Genomic DNA, 16,440 nt, shown 5'->3' on the forward strand with positions numbered 1-16,440 from the left:
CATTGCAAGCCTCCAGTTGTGCCCAATTAATCTCATCTTTAGCCTTGACAGTGACAGCCTGAGTTCTTGGTAATAGCAGAAATTGCCATTTTCCCAAAATTCTTCCAACATTGAAAGAAACAGTCTGGTGGATGAGAAGAATATCTACATAGAATTCAACATTAGTCTTATATGTTACTAATAATTAAATCCTTTAGCCAATGTGATAACATTGTTTGTGGTACATAGTCCATTTACTCCTCTATAAGCTAGAATAATGCTTCAATTTTAAAATACAGATGCTAAATATTCAATAATAATTAAATCTACAGATAATAAACACAAGAGTTCTTAGGGCTGGTGAGATAAGCGTTAGCATGAAAATTGTTTTGTGTTTGTGTGTGTGTGTGTGTGTGTATGTGTGTGTTACTGGGTTCTTGAGAATTGTGTGGAAGATATTCATACAAAACTCAGAAGCTTAAGTTTGAGTTAGAAGTCCAGAAAGATAGTTCAGTGTGTGGTGTTTTTCCAGTACCCCATCAACCTAGGTTTATTCCCTGGCATCCCATACGGTTCTCAAAACCACTGAGAAAAGTCCTATGTGCAAAATGACAAGTAACCCTTGATAATCACCAGGTGAGCCCCCCAACTAATAAAAACAAATAAGATTAGATTATTAGACAGCTCAGTTAAATGGGCATGGATTCATGCTCAGAACTAGATCGCTCCTTTTATCCATGTATACATCATTATCATCCTGCCTCTGGATGACCGGTCTAGTGTACAATGTCCTTTGCATTTTTTTTTACCTCCAGTGTGTGATGACCTAATTTTGCCCCTATACCATACCCTTTCCTGTTCATTTTTTCTTGTCTTAATTCTGAAGTTGGAACCCTGTCACCAATGTCCCCTTGGTGAGGCTTCTTTCTCTGTTTCTTGTTGCTATTACTGTATCCTGTTGCTCTCTAGTACTGTACTCTAGCAACTCTCTGTCCTCTCAGCTTTCCTTAGTTTATATTCAAAGCCACATGCATGCAGGTGAGATCTCCTCTATCCTACACTCTGAGTTTAATATAAGAGCCTTTCCTGGACTGGTGTATCCATAGTATAGCATATACAATTAGTACAGCTTGCTTGCAGTCAGCCCTGGTTTGATCTCTGGTACTGCACATAGTCCTTAGACTTTAAAGCCAGGAGTAAGCCCTGAGTACTCTCCAACTGTGACCTAAACATACAACCACACACACACACACACACACACACACACACACATCTGATATGTTGTAAATTCAACACTAATTAATCGATAAGCAATGGCATATTGGTAAATGATCTCACAGTAAGCATTGATGGATACATGTTCTCATTCAGTAAGACTGATGATGCTGGTGGCTTTAACCACCATTTACACTGACTAAAATGGATGGCTAAACTAGATTCAATCATTCTAAACATGATGACTTCTCCAAAAGAGAGTCCGAAGACATATCTTTCTTTCTACTCTGAGATTAAAGTGTTCTGTCATGTAAATGTGGAACATAGCACATATGTTTATTTTCATTTTTTAAGAAAAACAGGAAAGACAATGCTGGATGCCAATTTGACCTTCCTTACTTATTGTTTCCAATTGCCTAGGCCTTGACAGAAAAGAAAAAATTACTGTATAATTCCAGGGATTATTACTGTGGAAAGTATTGATAACCTGAATTGCAAATAATAATAATATGTAAAGTGTATGTTATATAATAGATGAGAAATAGGATGAATATGAACGTTTCCCATTCCACTATATTCATGCAAACTAAAAGTTGCAGTGGTTAAGAATTTATTCAGGACATTGTGATAAAAGAACATAAATTAAGGGTACTTAACTGCCTTTTAAATTTTCTCTGTAGAGAAATAAAGAAATTTATAAATTTATAAAGGAGACGACATAGAACTAAGTTATTTCTATGAGACACATAGTAAGATCAGTCACATGAAAAGTAACCTCTTTTCCAAAATGTCTTTAGTGGATTTGGATGTATTTTTTTGTTAACTTCTACCAGTGTCTTGTATGTCTATATATATATATATATATATATATATATATATATATATATATATATATATACATATATATAGCGGCACTATTCACAATAGCCAGATCTGGGGGGAAAAGTGCCCAAGAACAGATGAAAGCATAAAGAAAATAGTATACATTAAGGAAATAAAACACAGCCATTAGAAAAAAATGAAGTGATGAAATTTGCTTGTATGTGGTTAGACATGGATAGCTTCATTTCATGCTGAGTGAAAGAAATCAGAGGAAGAATGGACAGAATGATTATATGCTTGAGGGGGTATATAAAAATATGAAAATAATACCCAATGACAAAAGAAATGAGGGTCAGTAGAAATAGTCCATAGTAGAAAGCTTGCCACAAAGGGTTAGTGTAGTTAGTACAGAGAAGTGATCATTTTGATGATGATAACTGGAAATGATCACTTTGGACAAACTATGGGTGCTGAAAGGAGGTAAAGTGATATGCATAATAAACTCTTTTGGTAATATCTTAATGCCTTAAAGTAAAAAAGGGAGAAAGGAGAGAACAGAAAAGTATCTGTCACAGAGGCAGGCCTGGGGGTTAGGGGAGATACAGGAGAGAAAGTTGGGACATTGGTGACAAAAAGTGTACACTGGTGAAGGATGGGTTTCAGAATATTGTATGATTGAAATATCAACTATTGACATTGTTGGAACTACGTATCTCACAATGTTTTAATTTTTTAAAATCATATTTTCATAAATGTCTTGTTGGGTGGCCAAAGTAATAATACAGTAGATAATGTGCTTGTAAATGCTGCTGACCCAAATTCAATCCCACATTTCCTGAGTCCAGCAGAACAACCACTGAGTAAAGAGCCAAGAGTAATCTAAGTACAACCAGGTATGGCCCAACAACAACCAAAAAAAAGGCAAAATGTCAGGGCTGGGGTAATGGCACAGCAGTAGGGTGTTTGCCTTGCACGTGGCTGGCCCAGAATGGACCTCGGTTAGATCCTCTTTTGTCACATATGGTCCTTCAAGCCAGGAGTGATTTCTGAGCACATAGCCAGGAGAAACCCCTGAGCGTCACAGAGTATGACCCAAAAATTAAAAATAAAATAAAATAAAATAAAGCAAAATGTCTTGGTGGCCAGAGAGATAGCACAATGGTAGGGTGTTTGCCATGTACACGGCCAATCCAGGACCTATGGTGGGTCTATTCCCGGCATCCCATTTGCTCTCCTGAGCCTGCCAGGGGCAATTTTGGAGCCGAGAGCCAAGAGTAACCCCTGAGCATCACCAGATGTGACCCCTCCACAAAAAGCAAAATGTCTTGTTGGACAAAAGCAGAGTACATGACATCTAACATACACACACACACACACACACACACACACACACACACACACACACACTCACACACACACACTTTGGAGATTGTTTTGGTTTTGCCTATCAATTATATAAGAATTGCAGCCTAGTGATGAATTATTAGGACTCAAAAATCACACAATAAGATAATTGGAGTCAGCTCTAGAACCCTATTCTACTGATGTCAAAATTTCCTTCAAGAGATGTGAGGGGAGATACAGAAAGGACATAAGTGTTTATGAGAGAACACAGGCTTCTCCAGAGTAGAAAAGCAGAGAAATACATGTACTAGGGAGAACATGTGCTTGAAAGCAAGCCAGAAGTGTAGTGATTTTTAAATAGGAGCAACCAAAGTCAGATATCTCTCTGTTTCCAATCCAGCATCCTTTTCCATTTTCCTCTGATGGGAAAATATCTGGAGAAAATGTAATCATTTTAATCATAAAAACAAGTATTTTTATTTCATACTTAAAAGTCACAGTCTTCCAATAACATTTTCATGTCTCTTGAATGGAATCAGTGAAGTAAATAAACTGCTAGTTGCTAGTTGTTATGCTCTTTTTCTTATTTTTCTGAGTCTTTGCCGAATACTGTGAGATTTAGGGATGATCAGCCAATGATATTTTTAGTTGCATTAACTGGAGAAGTGAACTATCCATAAAATATCTCTTCACTCCAGTGTTTATACTTTCTGTCACTGGCATGATCTTCAGTTGTTTACCTTAACAACAGAGCTCCCCTCTGCAAATCAGATTCAGTGCAATGGAGAAGAGATTTTATCTTCTGTTGCTTTTGTTCTTTCTCCTGCTGCATATAAAAAAATCAAAATGAAGTTTTGAATCAAGCAGGAGCTTCACGTTTTAGACACTAAGGAAATTGAATCAAAGCACCCTGCTTATTGGATCTTGGAGTTGTCATGGAAACAAAGATTTCTGGACTACCAAGGTGATACTAAAATAAGGGAAGAAGTAACAGCTGGTTCTTTTGTTTATTTATAAATCTGCGAAGTCTGTAGAACCTCAACTTAGAAATCTAGATTTTTAGTAGGCTCTGATCCAATAAAGGAGTTGAGGAGACATTGTGCACTTTCCTAGAGAAGTAAGTAAGTACAAAACTACTTTGTATCTTTGGAGAAGGCAACTTTGATGCTTCTGTGCCTTGTTTTTCTTTCCTGAAAATAGGGACAGTAAAATTTTATTTTACAGGGTAATTAAGAATAGGATGAAGTAAAATTACAAGCAATTAAACCTTTGTTTTGTTTCAAGCATAAATAATTACATGTACCCTAAAATATTTATGAGGGTTCAATAAAATGAGATTTTGTAAAAACATTTCATTCTATTCTGGCTGGTTAATAACAGACATTCCATACATAATTACTGTTGAGTAGTTGTCTTCTAGAGAATCTTTGAAAGCATTATCAAACTGGTTGGCCTTACCATCTGCCTACCATTTAAGGACATATTCACAGGTTTTGATATCCAGGTATCCCCCTGATACCTCTAGGGGACTGATGTTTTTTCCCTAATATCTTCAATGACTATAAAAATTAAAATATGATCTTTCTGGTTCTTGGGTATTTTATTCTCTACCTGGGAGTTTATTCCATCCTTTTAACTCTCAACTACACAACTCAGAACTCATTTTCAGAGTTGGAACTTGAACCAAAATTTCTCAAAAGCTTGGCATATCGCCATGCATTCTATCTTGGCTGTTTAGTATTTCTACTGTGAGATAGTGAGGATAGCATGTTTAGTACACTGAAGGCATTTGAAAAATATAATTGCAGATGGGTACCCAAATATATCATGACATGCTGTACAGTCATGAGGTTGAAGGCTGCTTTATAGTTCTCTCTCTAGACATCTCCAGGTGGCCGTGGACTCCTACTCACATTGAACTGTGGGAAGGGCAGAGGGACAGAAATTGTTGCTTATTCATGTCTCATTTCACTTGCCTAATGGACATGTTACAAGCACCCTGGGTAGAAAATGTGAGCCTTAATGACATTTCATAAAAGCTCAAATGAATTAGCATATAAAGTAAATTAAAAACAGCTTCTTGTTGTGTGTGTTTCTTAATTAGGTGTTGGAGCACTGTAGTTTTTTTTTTCCAGATGGAAAAAAATCCATTAATATCCAAAGCAGGCAGAAGCTACTGAAATGTGTCAGTTCCTTATTTGCTGAGATCTGAAAACTCAGAACTGGTATAATCCTTTAGGGAGAAGGGGAGCTTGTCCAAGATGAATACATTTTATGGAAAGAGCCCCTTATTCAAGACCTTATTGGTTAACAAAACAAAACAAAACAAAACAAAAAAACCAGGCTTGAAAAGCGTGCCCTTTCTCCTTCTTTTCAACTCAAAGACCTTTGGGAACAGTAGAATGAACATCTAACCCAATGAGCAGATGTCTCCCCTCCCTTGCAAGCAGTAACTCAGGAAAGAAAAATGTTTTCATGGGGCATTTGAAACAGTCCTGAGATCAGTACATAGGACCAGCTTGGTGTACAACCTGTGCTGAGGTGCCTGGGGGTGGGGAGGGGGGAATCATTTTCGATCTCTTTATGCACAGTACACAAGTCAACTAGCAAGTAACAGTTTGAGCCAAGATCCTCTCATTCAAAGCCCAGTACAGTTTTCAGATAGTCATTCTAATAGTAGTAATAGCTCACGTCTGTGGAATGTTCTCTAGTGCCATGCTGGTATTGCAAAACATGAGCTTTTTTTTTTTTTTTAACTGAATCACTATGAAATACACAGTTATAAAGTTGTTGATGATTGAGTTTCAGTCATGCAGTGTTCTAACACCCATTCTTTCAGCACCATACACTTCCCACCAGTTTCCCCTCAATGTCCCCAGTTTCCCCTCAAGCACTCCAACTCCACCCCTGTTAGCCTACCTTTATGGCTAAAACTTCTTTCTTTTCCTCCTTCTTTCATTTTAGGCACTGTGGTTTTCAATACTGTTACTGAAAGTGTTTCACACATACCACTTTACCTCTGATCAGTATCCATTTCTGGTCCAGAGTTCTCATTGCCAACTACCATTATCAGAATGGTCATTTCACTGTCCTAACTGTACTTCCTTCACCCTTTGTGGCAAGCTTCATACCATGGACCAGACCTCCAAGAACTTTTTTACTATTCTCTTTGGGTATTATTGTCACATTATGATTTTCTTAAATATTCCACATATGAATGTGATATTCCATGACCCTCTCCCTCTGACACATTTCATTCAGCATGATATACTCCATAACTAACCAAGTATAAATAAATTTCATGAATTCATTTTTCATAATGGCTGCATACTATTTAAATGTGTAGATGATGCTTTGCCTCAGTTTCTTAGAGCCTACTATGTGTTTTTATTTTGTTGGGTTTTGAGTCACACCCAGCATTGCTCAGAGGTTACTCATGGTTCTGTGTTCAAGAATCACTCCTAGAAGTACTCAGGGGACCATATAAGATGTCAGGGATTGAACCCAGATCAGCTATGTGGATGGTAAACATCTTACCTATCGTGCTCTTGTTCCAGCCCTGTTGCTATGTTTTAATTCCATAATTCTTTGAGGTAGCTGATGCCAGGAATTACTTTTGATGTACTTAGGGGACTATATGATATACTAAAGATTGAAACAGGACCAAGTACCTTCCCCACTGTCCAACTGGTGCAATATTATATCAGATTTATAGTTATGAAAATGTGCCTAGAAGTTAAGTTACTTGCTCAAGATCATGCAGTTTGAAACAAACAAACAAACAAACAAAAAGGCAAAATCATGCCCTCTGATTTCAGAGCTCTCACTCTCTCTTTCTTCTTGGCTACCACCTATCAGCTTTCCTGTTGTTTTCAGTCCCTATTCCCTATACTTTATATTCAGAAAGAAGCCAATGCAATGCTAGAAGTCCAAGAATTACTGGAACAAAGTATGAGCACTAAGAAGATTCATGGTTTGGGAATGAAAGAGGTGATCAGGCATAAAGTATTAAAAGTTCCTAGATACAGAAGGGATCACTTATACTAGCAGCCCGGGGGACAGAGGAGGGGTGATATGGGATGCATGCTGGGAACAGGGGTGGAGGGAGGACAACATTGGTGGTGGGAATGCCCCCGATTCAATATCACAATGTACCTAAAATACTACTATGAATGATCTGTAATCCACTTTGTTCAAAATAAAATATATTAATAAAAAGTTCCTATAACTGCTCTGTATGAGCAAAACTCAAAGACTATACTTAGGCCAAGAAATTGACTTGGTAATAAAATGACCAATAAAATTAAATTTGGAGTTTGGTCAATCTTATTGTAGATTCAGTGATGACTGATCACAGGCATTCTTGTGACCTCATCAGACCTCTTACTTCCTGAATTCCCTTTCTCATCTATAAAATAGGAAAACTTAAGTGACCTTTACTTTTAGGATTATGAGACTGCCATAATACACAATGAATATAAAGGATTAGTCAGTTGATCTGAGTATATGCAATGTTTGCCATCATAGTGATTATCTTTACTACATCACCTAGATTTAGAGGAGTGGGGGTCAAAGAAACAAAGTGAAGCATTTTGAATTCAGATCAGTTCCAACTCTAAGTCCTGGAGCTAGTCAATGAGCCTTAAACATGTCTGTGCTTGCAAAAGGGAAGAGTACCATATACATTATGTTCAGTGTTTACTCTGTGAACATACACTGAGTCACAAATGAAGTGAGGTGGGTAAAAAATGCTTTGTAATATATAAAATATGCTGAAGTCCCTAAAAAACTCCTGAGGTCAATAACCCAGAGGAGGACTCAAGGACTTAGCATCATCATAACTAATTTATTAAAAGTCAAAGTACACAAAGCAAAAAAAAAAAAACTGATAAAAGGAAAAGGAACTTGTAAAAGTTCAGTGAAAACAAGAAGCGGGCTTCCAAGAGTTTTCTTTTGGTTGATTCAATTAGGACATTTCCAGTTCCATGTAATCATAACATATTGTCACAGTAAGTTTAAATATTGTCTACTAGGGAACTTTTTTATAGTCTACTTCCAGGATTTTTACCGAGAACCAATCGGTAGGTTCTGTTTCAGGCTCTCAGAAACAAATGGTAGCTTCAGTCATATAATTGAGAAACAATTTTGGTAGTGAGCTGCTCTTGTAAGAAAACAGGAGTGGACTACTACACAGTTGTTAGGAAAAATGAAGTCATTAAATTTGCTTTTACATGGATGAATTGGAGAATCTTATGCCAAACAAAATGAGTCAGAGAGGGATAGATATGGGATGATTGCATTTATTTGTGGCATATATATAAACAAAAAGATAGTATGGTGATAATATCCAGAGACAATAGAGATGAGAACTAGGAGGACCATGGTAGGAAGCTTGCCACAAATCGTGAGGGGGTACAGTGAGGACAGAGAAGGTATCATTATAACAATGATAGTTGGAAATGATCACTCTGGACAAGAACTGAGTGCTGAAAGGAGATAAAATGATATGCATGATACCTCTTCAGTAGTGCAACATTGCAAACCACAGTGTCTAAAAGAAAAAAGAAAGAGATAAAAAAATGTCTGTCACAGAGGCACTCAGGAGAGAGAGCAGGGGAAAGGGCACGAGGGATACTGGGGACATTGGTGGTAGGAAATATGAAGGGTAAAGTGTATTGTACATTGTATGACTAAAACTAAATTATGAGCAACTTTGTAACTCTAAAAATAAAACAATTGTATTATGAACAACCTGGCAAACCATGGTATTTAAATGAAAGTAATTTTATTTTGGAGTTGTTTTTTTTTTTTTTTTTTTTGGCCGGGGGTGGGGGGGGCACACCCAGTGCTGAGCTGGCTCTGTGCTCAGAAATCATTCCTAGCTCTGTGGACCATATGGGATGCCAGGGATTGAACCCAGATCCATCCTGGATCAGTCGCTTGCAAGGCAGACACCCTATCATTTCAGTACCTTAAGTGAAGTAATTTTTAAAAATCTAAAAAAAAAAAGAAAGAAAGAAACAGGAAGTGGACCAGAGAGTAGTACAGTGGATAGTGCACTTGCTTTGCACACAGCCAACCTGGGTTCAATCCCTTGCTCTCATATAGTTCCCTGAGCCCATCAGGATTGATTATTGAGGGCAGAGTCAATAATCCCTGAGAACTGTAGGTTGTGGCCAAAAAGCAAACCAAAAAATGAAAATAAAAAAATAAAACAGGGAGTACTTTCAAGAAAGTACTTTCCCAAGAAAGTGTGTCTTTCCCAAGCAAGCAAGGCTTTTGGAGACCAGCAGTTTCAGACCCACTGTTACTCTTTCATTACACAGAGCATAATGTATAGAAATTTTACCTTTTATAATAATTTATTCTAAAGGGAAATAACAATAAAGTTCATACCTATTGGTTGTCTTTGTGTAACTTACATAATTTATTACATAATTATTATTACATTATTATTATTATTATTACATAATTCATTCAAGTCTATGATCATAGTATGGTCCTCATTGCTCTTGTCTTTACTGTGTATAAGAAAAGACAGAGCATACTTTCCCCGGCTGGAGTTTTAACGAAACTACTGAAAAAGAAGATGGAGTTGAAGGAAGTAGAAAAGAGTCATTCTGGGAGCAATCACAAAAGAAACTCCCCAGATTTCCTTTCTGGGATACTGGGGGCCAGAGTTAGTAGAAGGAAGGAGTCCTATTGCAAGTAATTCAACTTCTCCTGTAATATTGAGACTAGATGCTGTCTTCAGCTCTTTTTGGTTGCTATGACAGCAGATGTGACACTTATTTCTTTTTTAAAAAAGAAAGAAAAGAAAAAAAGAACCACACTTGATCCGCAGTGATTTTGGAAAAATCTGTTCCCCAGATCTAGCTAGTTTTGCATGCATAATAGTTATACTCAGAGGAAATTCTTAGAATGGAATCAAAGGGAACTAAAATAGGGAGGTGTCAGAATCTGCCTCTCTGTAGAAATCATGTACTGAATGTGTGTGGTGGTTTGTAGGGGGAGGAGGTGGATAATATAGGATTGTCAGCCTTTTAAGGCAAAACTTAGGGTTCTGTTTATTACTTTGTCTACTTATCATTTCCTCATCCCACTAATCATGCATGTTATAGGATGTTTCATTATAGTACATTGTATTTAATGAAACTCAGCAAATCTTTAGAGGAGAACACGATACAGAAAGCAAGAATAACAATTTTAAGTGATAGTGAAATAGATCAGTATTCTACCAAATGCAAAAACATTTATAATTGTGACCTTTACACACTGAAGTTCATATGTTTTTCATGTATTGAATTTTAAGAATTTATTCATCTTCAAATTAACCACTGTAACATTCAGTTTTGGTGTTGGTCCAATATTTGATTAATCAAAAGAGTTTGTGAACTTTTATCATTTTCCCAGTCATAGGGTCTGTTTCTCAAACTAATACATCTGAAAAGATTTGCCCATAATAGAGAAGGCTTCTTTTAAAAATGAAAAAATCTCAATGAACTACTATTCTAACTTTATCATCTTGCATTATTGCTTTATCACACCTGGTATTTAATTTATGAGAAGTGAACTGCAATGTCAGGTGACTGAAGGTGCCCCTGAAATGTTCTAGGAGAAGCAAGAGTGGTCAGTAACCCAAACAGTGAGAATATGAACCATGATTCAGTTCTAGAAGTTAGTGTTAAATATGTAGCGAATTCTTAGAGTATAAGAGAATAAACAAAACAGTGAATTGGAAATCTGTGCAAACAAACACTCTCTACAATATGTCCTTATCATTTTTTTCCAGAGCCATGTTTGACTATGACAAAAGCAAGGACAGTGGGCTGCCAAGTCAAGGACTGAGTTTCAAATATGGGGATATTCTCCACGTTATCAATGCCTCTGATGATGAATGGTGGCAAGCAAGGAGAGTCATGCTGGAAGGAGACAGTGAGGAGATGGGTGTCATTCCCAGTAAACGGAGGTAAGATGGATTTTCTTTCTATGAGTATGCTGTTCTGTTCTGCTGGGAGCTGAGATGATTGAAGCGGGAGATACCACAAACTCCTCCAAAAACAGCTGAATGGTATAATCTGTCTCAAAAAAAAAATGCCAAAATTGAAAAATAGTATCAATGAAAAATTCACACTGTTTGCATACATAGATTTTACCAAAAGGAGTGAGTTGAGATCAAGAAATTCAGGTTGGGGCTGGAAAGATAGCATGGAGTTAGGGCATTTGCCTTGCATGCAGAAGGACAGTGGTTCGAATCCCGGCATCCCATATGGTCCTTCGATCCTGCCAGGAGTGATTTCTGAGCATAGAGCAAGGAGTAACCCCTGAGCACTGCCGGATGTGACCCCCCCCAAAAAAAAAGGTTTAAGAAATTTAGGCACTCTGTTTGTGCTGCCTTTCTAAAGCTTTTACCCATATCCACAATTTCAAGGTTCTTTTATCTGTATGCTGTTTTACAAATTCAGAGGCATTTGAACTTAGAGGTTCAAAATTTGCCAGATTATAGATAGACCAAATTGAAGTCAAATCAGGTAGACCATTTACTAGCTTAACCTTTATTTCCTATAACCTCTAAGTATTGATGGAAATAACTAAAAATTCCATCCCATATTCAGATGCTTGCCATACCAACTGTTAAAACATAATGAGGTCTAAAGACTGGGTTTTAAAGGGTTTTTTTTTTAACTATTTTAATTATTGTTTCTCACCTGACCCATAATATCCCAAGTTCAGTTAAAGATTTTGTTTTTCCTGTGTGTTACCTAGGGCAAGAATAATAAGCTATTTTTCTTCCAAGCATGCCTTGGTATCAGTGTTTGAAAGGCATGAATATATTTCACATAAATCAACTTTCTTATTAGTTTCTGCAGCTTCTTAGACTTTTCCTCCTAGAGGGACTTACTTTCTATGAATATGTTTTTTGCCTTTAAGACTTTATCTAAAAAACCACTGTCTGTCCCCTAGGATAGAGATTATATGAATAATGCTTATTCAAAACCAACAACAACTTTCTAGGACTGTAGTAATTTTAAAGTGCTCTATCACTCTCATGTATCATGTATTGGAAAAAAATCCTCAGTTGAAACTCAGAGTTCCAGTTATTATACTAGCATTAACCAGAGTGAGAAAATAGATGAAAATTATACCCAAGAATTATTCTGTAAGGCATTTTCTTTCATAGAAAACTGGTTCTTCATCGTTCTTAGACAATGGTATAGCCATATAGCCTGGAGTGTCTTAGGGGCCAGGAAAGAAAGAGCACAGGCCAATTACTCACAGGAAATGGAACATCTGTTTTTACACCTATAATGAGCAGTTCTCCAAATCTCATTAAACCTCTGGTCTCCTAGATATTGACTGCTATTTTTTTGAAAGACATTCTAAGTTTATACCCTGACTGGTAGTATTTTTTAAAAAGCAAATCAGATAGCAAGTAAGTTGGATCAATGGTTTTGATACCAAGGAATCATTAAAATTTGGATAAATTCATAATCTCCATGACTCACCAACCCCATTGTGTCACACACACACACACACACACACGTACACAGACACACACACACACACACACACGTACACAGACACAGAGTTTTGATTTAGTCCAATTAGAATGAGGGAAATTTGCAAAAATTTCTCCATGTAATATTGATCATAGAAAATCCAATCGCAAGAAATACTATTTTAAATTAAGTTTTGATAGCAGTGGCATTGCTCTCTAAATATAAATGCTCATGCAGAAGGAATATAATGTTAATCTATTAAACCTACCACAAAAGTACCACTGTCCCTCCACCACAGATCATTGCCTCTTTCAGCCCGCTTTTTCCTTGGTAACCTTAGTAAACAAACCCAGATGTTTGTTTTATTGGACAGTGTCTACCCACTTTATTTTGTTTCTTTATTTATCACATCTGTTAGAGATCATCTAGTATTTGTCTTCCTCCTCATAACTTATTTCACTTTGCATGTCTTTTTTTAGTTTCATCTGTGTTGTAGCAAAAGACAATGTTTTGTGGGGGCACCTAGTGGTGCTCACCCTGACTCTGCACTCAGGGTGGTCTCCTGATGGTACACTGGTGACCATGTGGGTTGTGATAGATTGAATTTGGGTAAGCCACATGTAAGGCATGTGACTAACTCTCCAGCCCCCAAAAGGTAAGATTTTTATTTTGCTTACATTTGAGTAGTGGGTATATGCCACATCTTTATCCGTACATCTGTCTTTGGGCACTTTAGTTTCTTTCAGAGCCTTCCAAATTAAGGAAAACAATAATGCAGTGAACATAGACCTGGTATATCTTTTTCAATTACCTTATTGTATTTACATACATACCTAGGAGTGGTAATACTAAAATATACAATAGTTTCTATTTTCAATTTTTTAGAAAACCCTACACTTTTTTGTTTTGATTTAAGGGCATATCCAATGGTGCTCAGGATTGTCTTCTTGCTCTGCATTCAGGGATCATTCCTGGCAGGTTTAGGACATCATATAGGGTACCCTATTTAGAACTTGAGTCAGTCATGTACAAGGTAAAGAGCCCTTACTATTCTATTTTTCTGGCCTGAAACATCCATACTCTTATCCATAAAGGCTGTTCCAGTTTTGTTTTGTTTTTGTTATTTTTACCAATAGTATATGAGGACTTTTCTTTATATTCTTGTTATTTCTGGTTCTTTTAAAAAATATATAGGTTATTCTCACTGGTGTGAGGTAATATCTGATTGTCACTTTGACTTGCATTTCCCTGATGATTGGTGGTGATGAGCATTTCTTCATGTACCTGTTGACCATCATTCTTCTTTAGAAAGGCAGATATTTTATCTTTTCTCCTCTTTTGGCTGTTTGGTTCTTTGTTGTTCATTTTTGTTCTTCACATTGTGCTTGAATATCACCTTTTTTTCTCAAATGTTTTCTCCATTGACCGGAAAGTTTTTCAATTGTTTTCGTGTTCCAATATATAAGTTTTTGTTTTATATCACATTTATTTATTTTTTCTTTGGTTATTCTTGTTACCAGAATTGAATCATTGAAGATTCCACTGAAGCTGATTATCATGAAATGCTTTTCCTGTTTTCTTTGCATTTTATTGATTCAGGTCTAACATATAAGACTCTAACCCTTTTTGAGTTAAATTTTGTGCATAGAATAAAATGCCCTATACCATTCTTAGAAAAGTTTCTTTTCTTTTTTTCTGTTTTATGTATTTTGTTATAAATTTACTGACCGTATATATGAGGGTTTATTTCTATACTCTTTTATTTATTATTTTTTTATTTCTATACTTTTTTTTTTGTTTTTGGGTCACACCCAGTGACACTCAGGTTACTCCTGGCTATGCACTCAGAAGTTGCTCCTGGGTTGGGGGACCATATGGGACGCCGGGGGATGGAACCGTGGTTTGTCCAAGGCTAGTACAGGCAAGGCAGGCACCTTACCTCTAGCGCCACCGTCCGGCCCCTATTTCTATACTCTTAATTTTTTTCCATTGGTCTGTCTGAGTACATTCCAGTAATACACTATTTCAATTACTATATTTCTAGTATGGCTTATAGTTGGGGAAACAATGTTTTCCATTTTCTTTCTATAATTATGAGAAAGGTAATACTATTATGATGTTCATTTTAAAAATCAAGAGATTAAAAAACAAAGAGGTTAATTAACTTGCCTGCAATTATAAGTGACAGAATCAGAATTAGATTCAATGCAACATTGTTCTTGATGAGCATATAACCCCAAAGTCATAGAAAAACAAACTGAGAAAATTTAGTGCCATTATCAAATTACTGCTTGAAGCTAAATATTTATTGGACTAGCAGCTAATAACTCTGATCCAGTAATGCTGTGATTAGGTCAGGGAAGGCTGAATTATAAATTAAGGTATTGTCTTAGTTCAGACTACTAAAACAATACAGTAGCATGGCTGATTCAAATAAAACACATTGATTTTTTTCACAGTTTGGGAAGGGGGAGATTGAGTAATCGGCTTCTTAAATTCTCAACAATACTCAACTTATTGGTTTGCAATGGAATTTCTTCTTGCTGAAGGAATAAGAACATTTCTCTCATGACTTTTCATAAAAGGCATTAATTTTATTCACAAAGACTCAATCATTTTACTTAAGTATATTGTAGTGATCTTTAAATGCTATCATATTAGAATTAAGGATTTTAAGATAAAAATTTTGTAGGACATATTCATGCACTGCAAACATCAAGAGAAAAATGACAGCAAACTAGGGGAGAAATTTTATATGATAATAGTAGTGAATTTGTCCAAGTGTTTACAAGTTTATATTTTCATAAATCTTTATAAGAACCTCATCAGTATTAATGTCTGAACTTGAAATTACACTCAAAAGTAGAGTCCAGTCATGAACTAAACCTACATCTTTTTTATTGCATATATGGAGGGCTTTCATCTAGACAATAATATATACTCCATGAGCCCTTATAGGTAAAGGAGTTCTTACTGTCTATCACCAATATGATAAGCATTTTTCCCTTTGCTTTCTTTTTTTTTTTTTTTTTATTTGGGTCAGACCCGGCAGTGCTCAGGGGCTACTCCTGAATCTATGCTCAGAAATCGCCCCCAATAATATATACTCCATGAGCCCTTATAGGTAAAGGAGTTCTTACTGTCTATCACCAATATGATAAGCATTTTTCCCTTTGCTTTCTTTTTTTTTTTTTTTTTTATTTGGGTCAGACCCGGCAGTGCTCAGGGGCTACTCCTGAATCTATGCTCAGAAATCGCCCCCAGCAGGCTTAGGGGACCATATGGGATGCCGGGATTCGAACCACTATCCTTCAGCATGCAAGACAAATGCCCTACCGCTATGCTATCTCTCCCGCCCCCTTTGCTTTCTTTTTTAACACTAATAGTAATTGTTTGATTAACAATTAATTAATATCAAACAATTGCTCCCAATATTTTTCTTTTTTCTTTTTTTATATTTTTATTTAAGTAACATGATTATAGTTGGGTTACAGTCACAAACAGAACACCCCCTTTCACCAGTGTAACATTCCCCATTCCCATCCCTTGCCTGAATTTGAGACAGGCATTCTACTACAGT

General features: G+C 36.4%; 1 protein-coding gene across 16 annotated transcripts in view; it reads left to right on the forward strand.

Annotated features, from left to right (window-relative positions):
• Window positions 1-16,440, forward strand: part of DLG2 (discs large MAGUK scaffold protein 2) — a 2,242,830-nt gene that overhangs the window by 2,164,731 nt on the left and 61,659 nt on the right. For all 16 annotated transcript variants that reach the window (XM_049780036.1, XM_049780021.1, XM_049780023.1 and 13 more), the window contains one exon: window positions 11,153-11,329. In XM_049780036.1, the coding sequence (XP_049635993.1) occupies window positions 11,153-11,329 (177 nt within the window). The remainder of the gene's footprint in view (window positions 1-11,152; window positions 11,330-16,440) is intronic.

This window comes from Suncus etruscus, chromosome 9 (genome assembly GCF_024139225.1).
Source record: "Suncus etruscus isolate mSunEtr1 chromosome 9, mSunEtr1.pri.cur, whole genome shotgun sequence".
NCBI lineage: Eukaryota > Metazoa > Chordata > Mammalia > Eulipotyphla > Soricidae > Suncus > Suncus etruscus.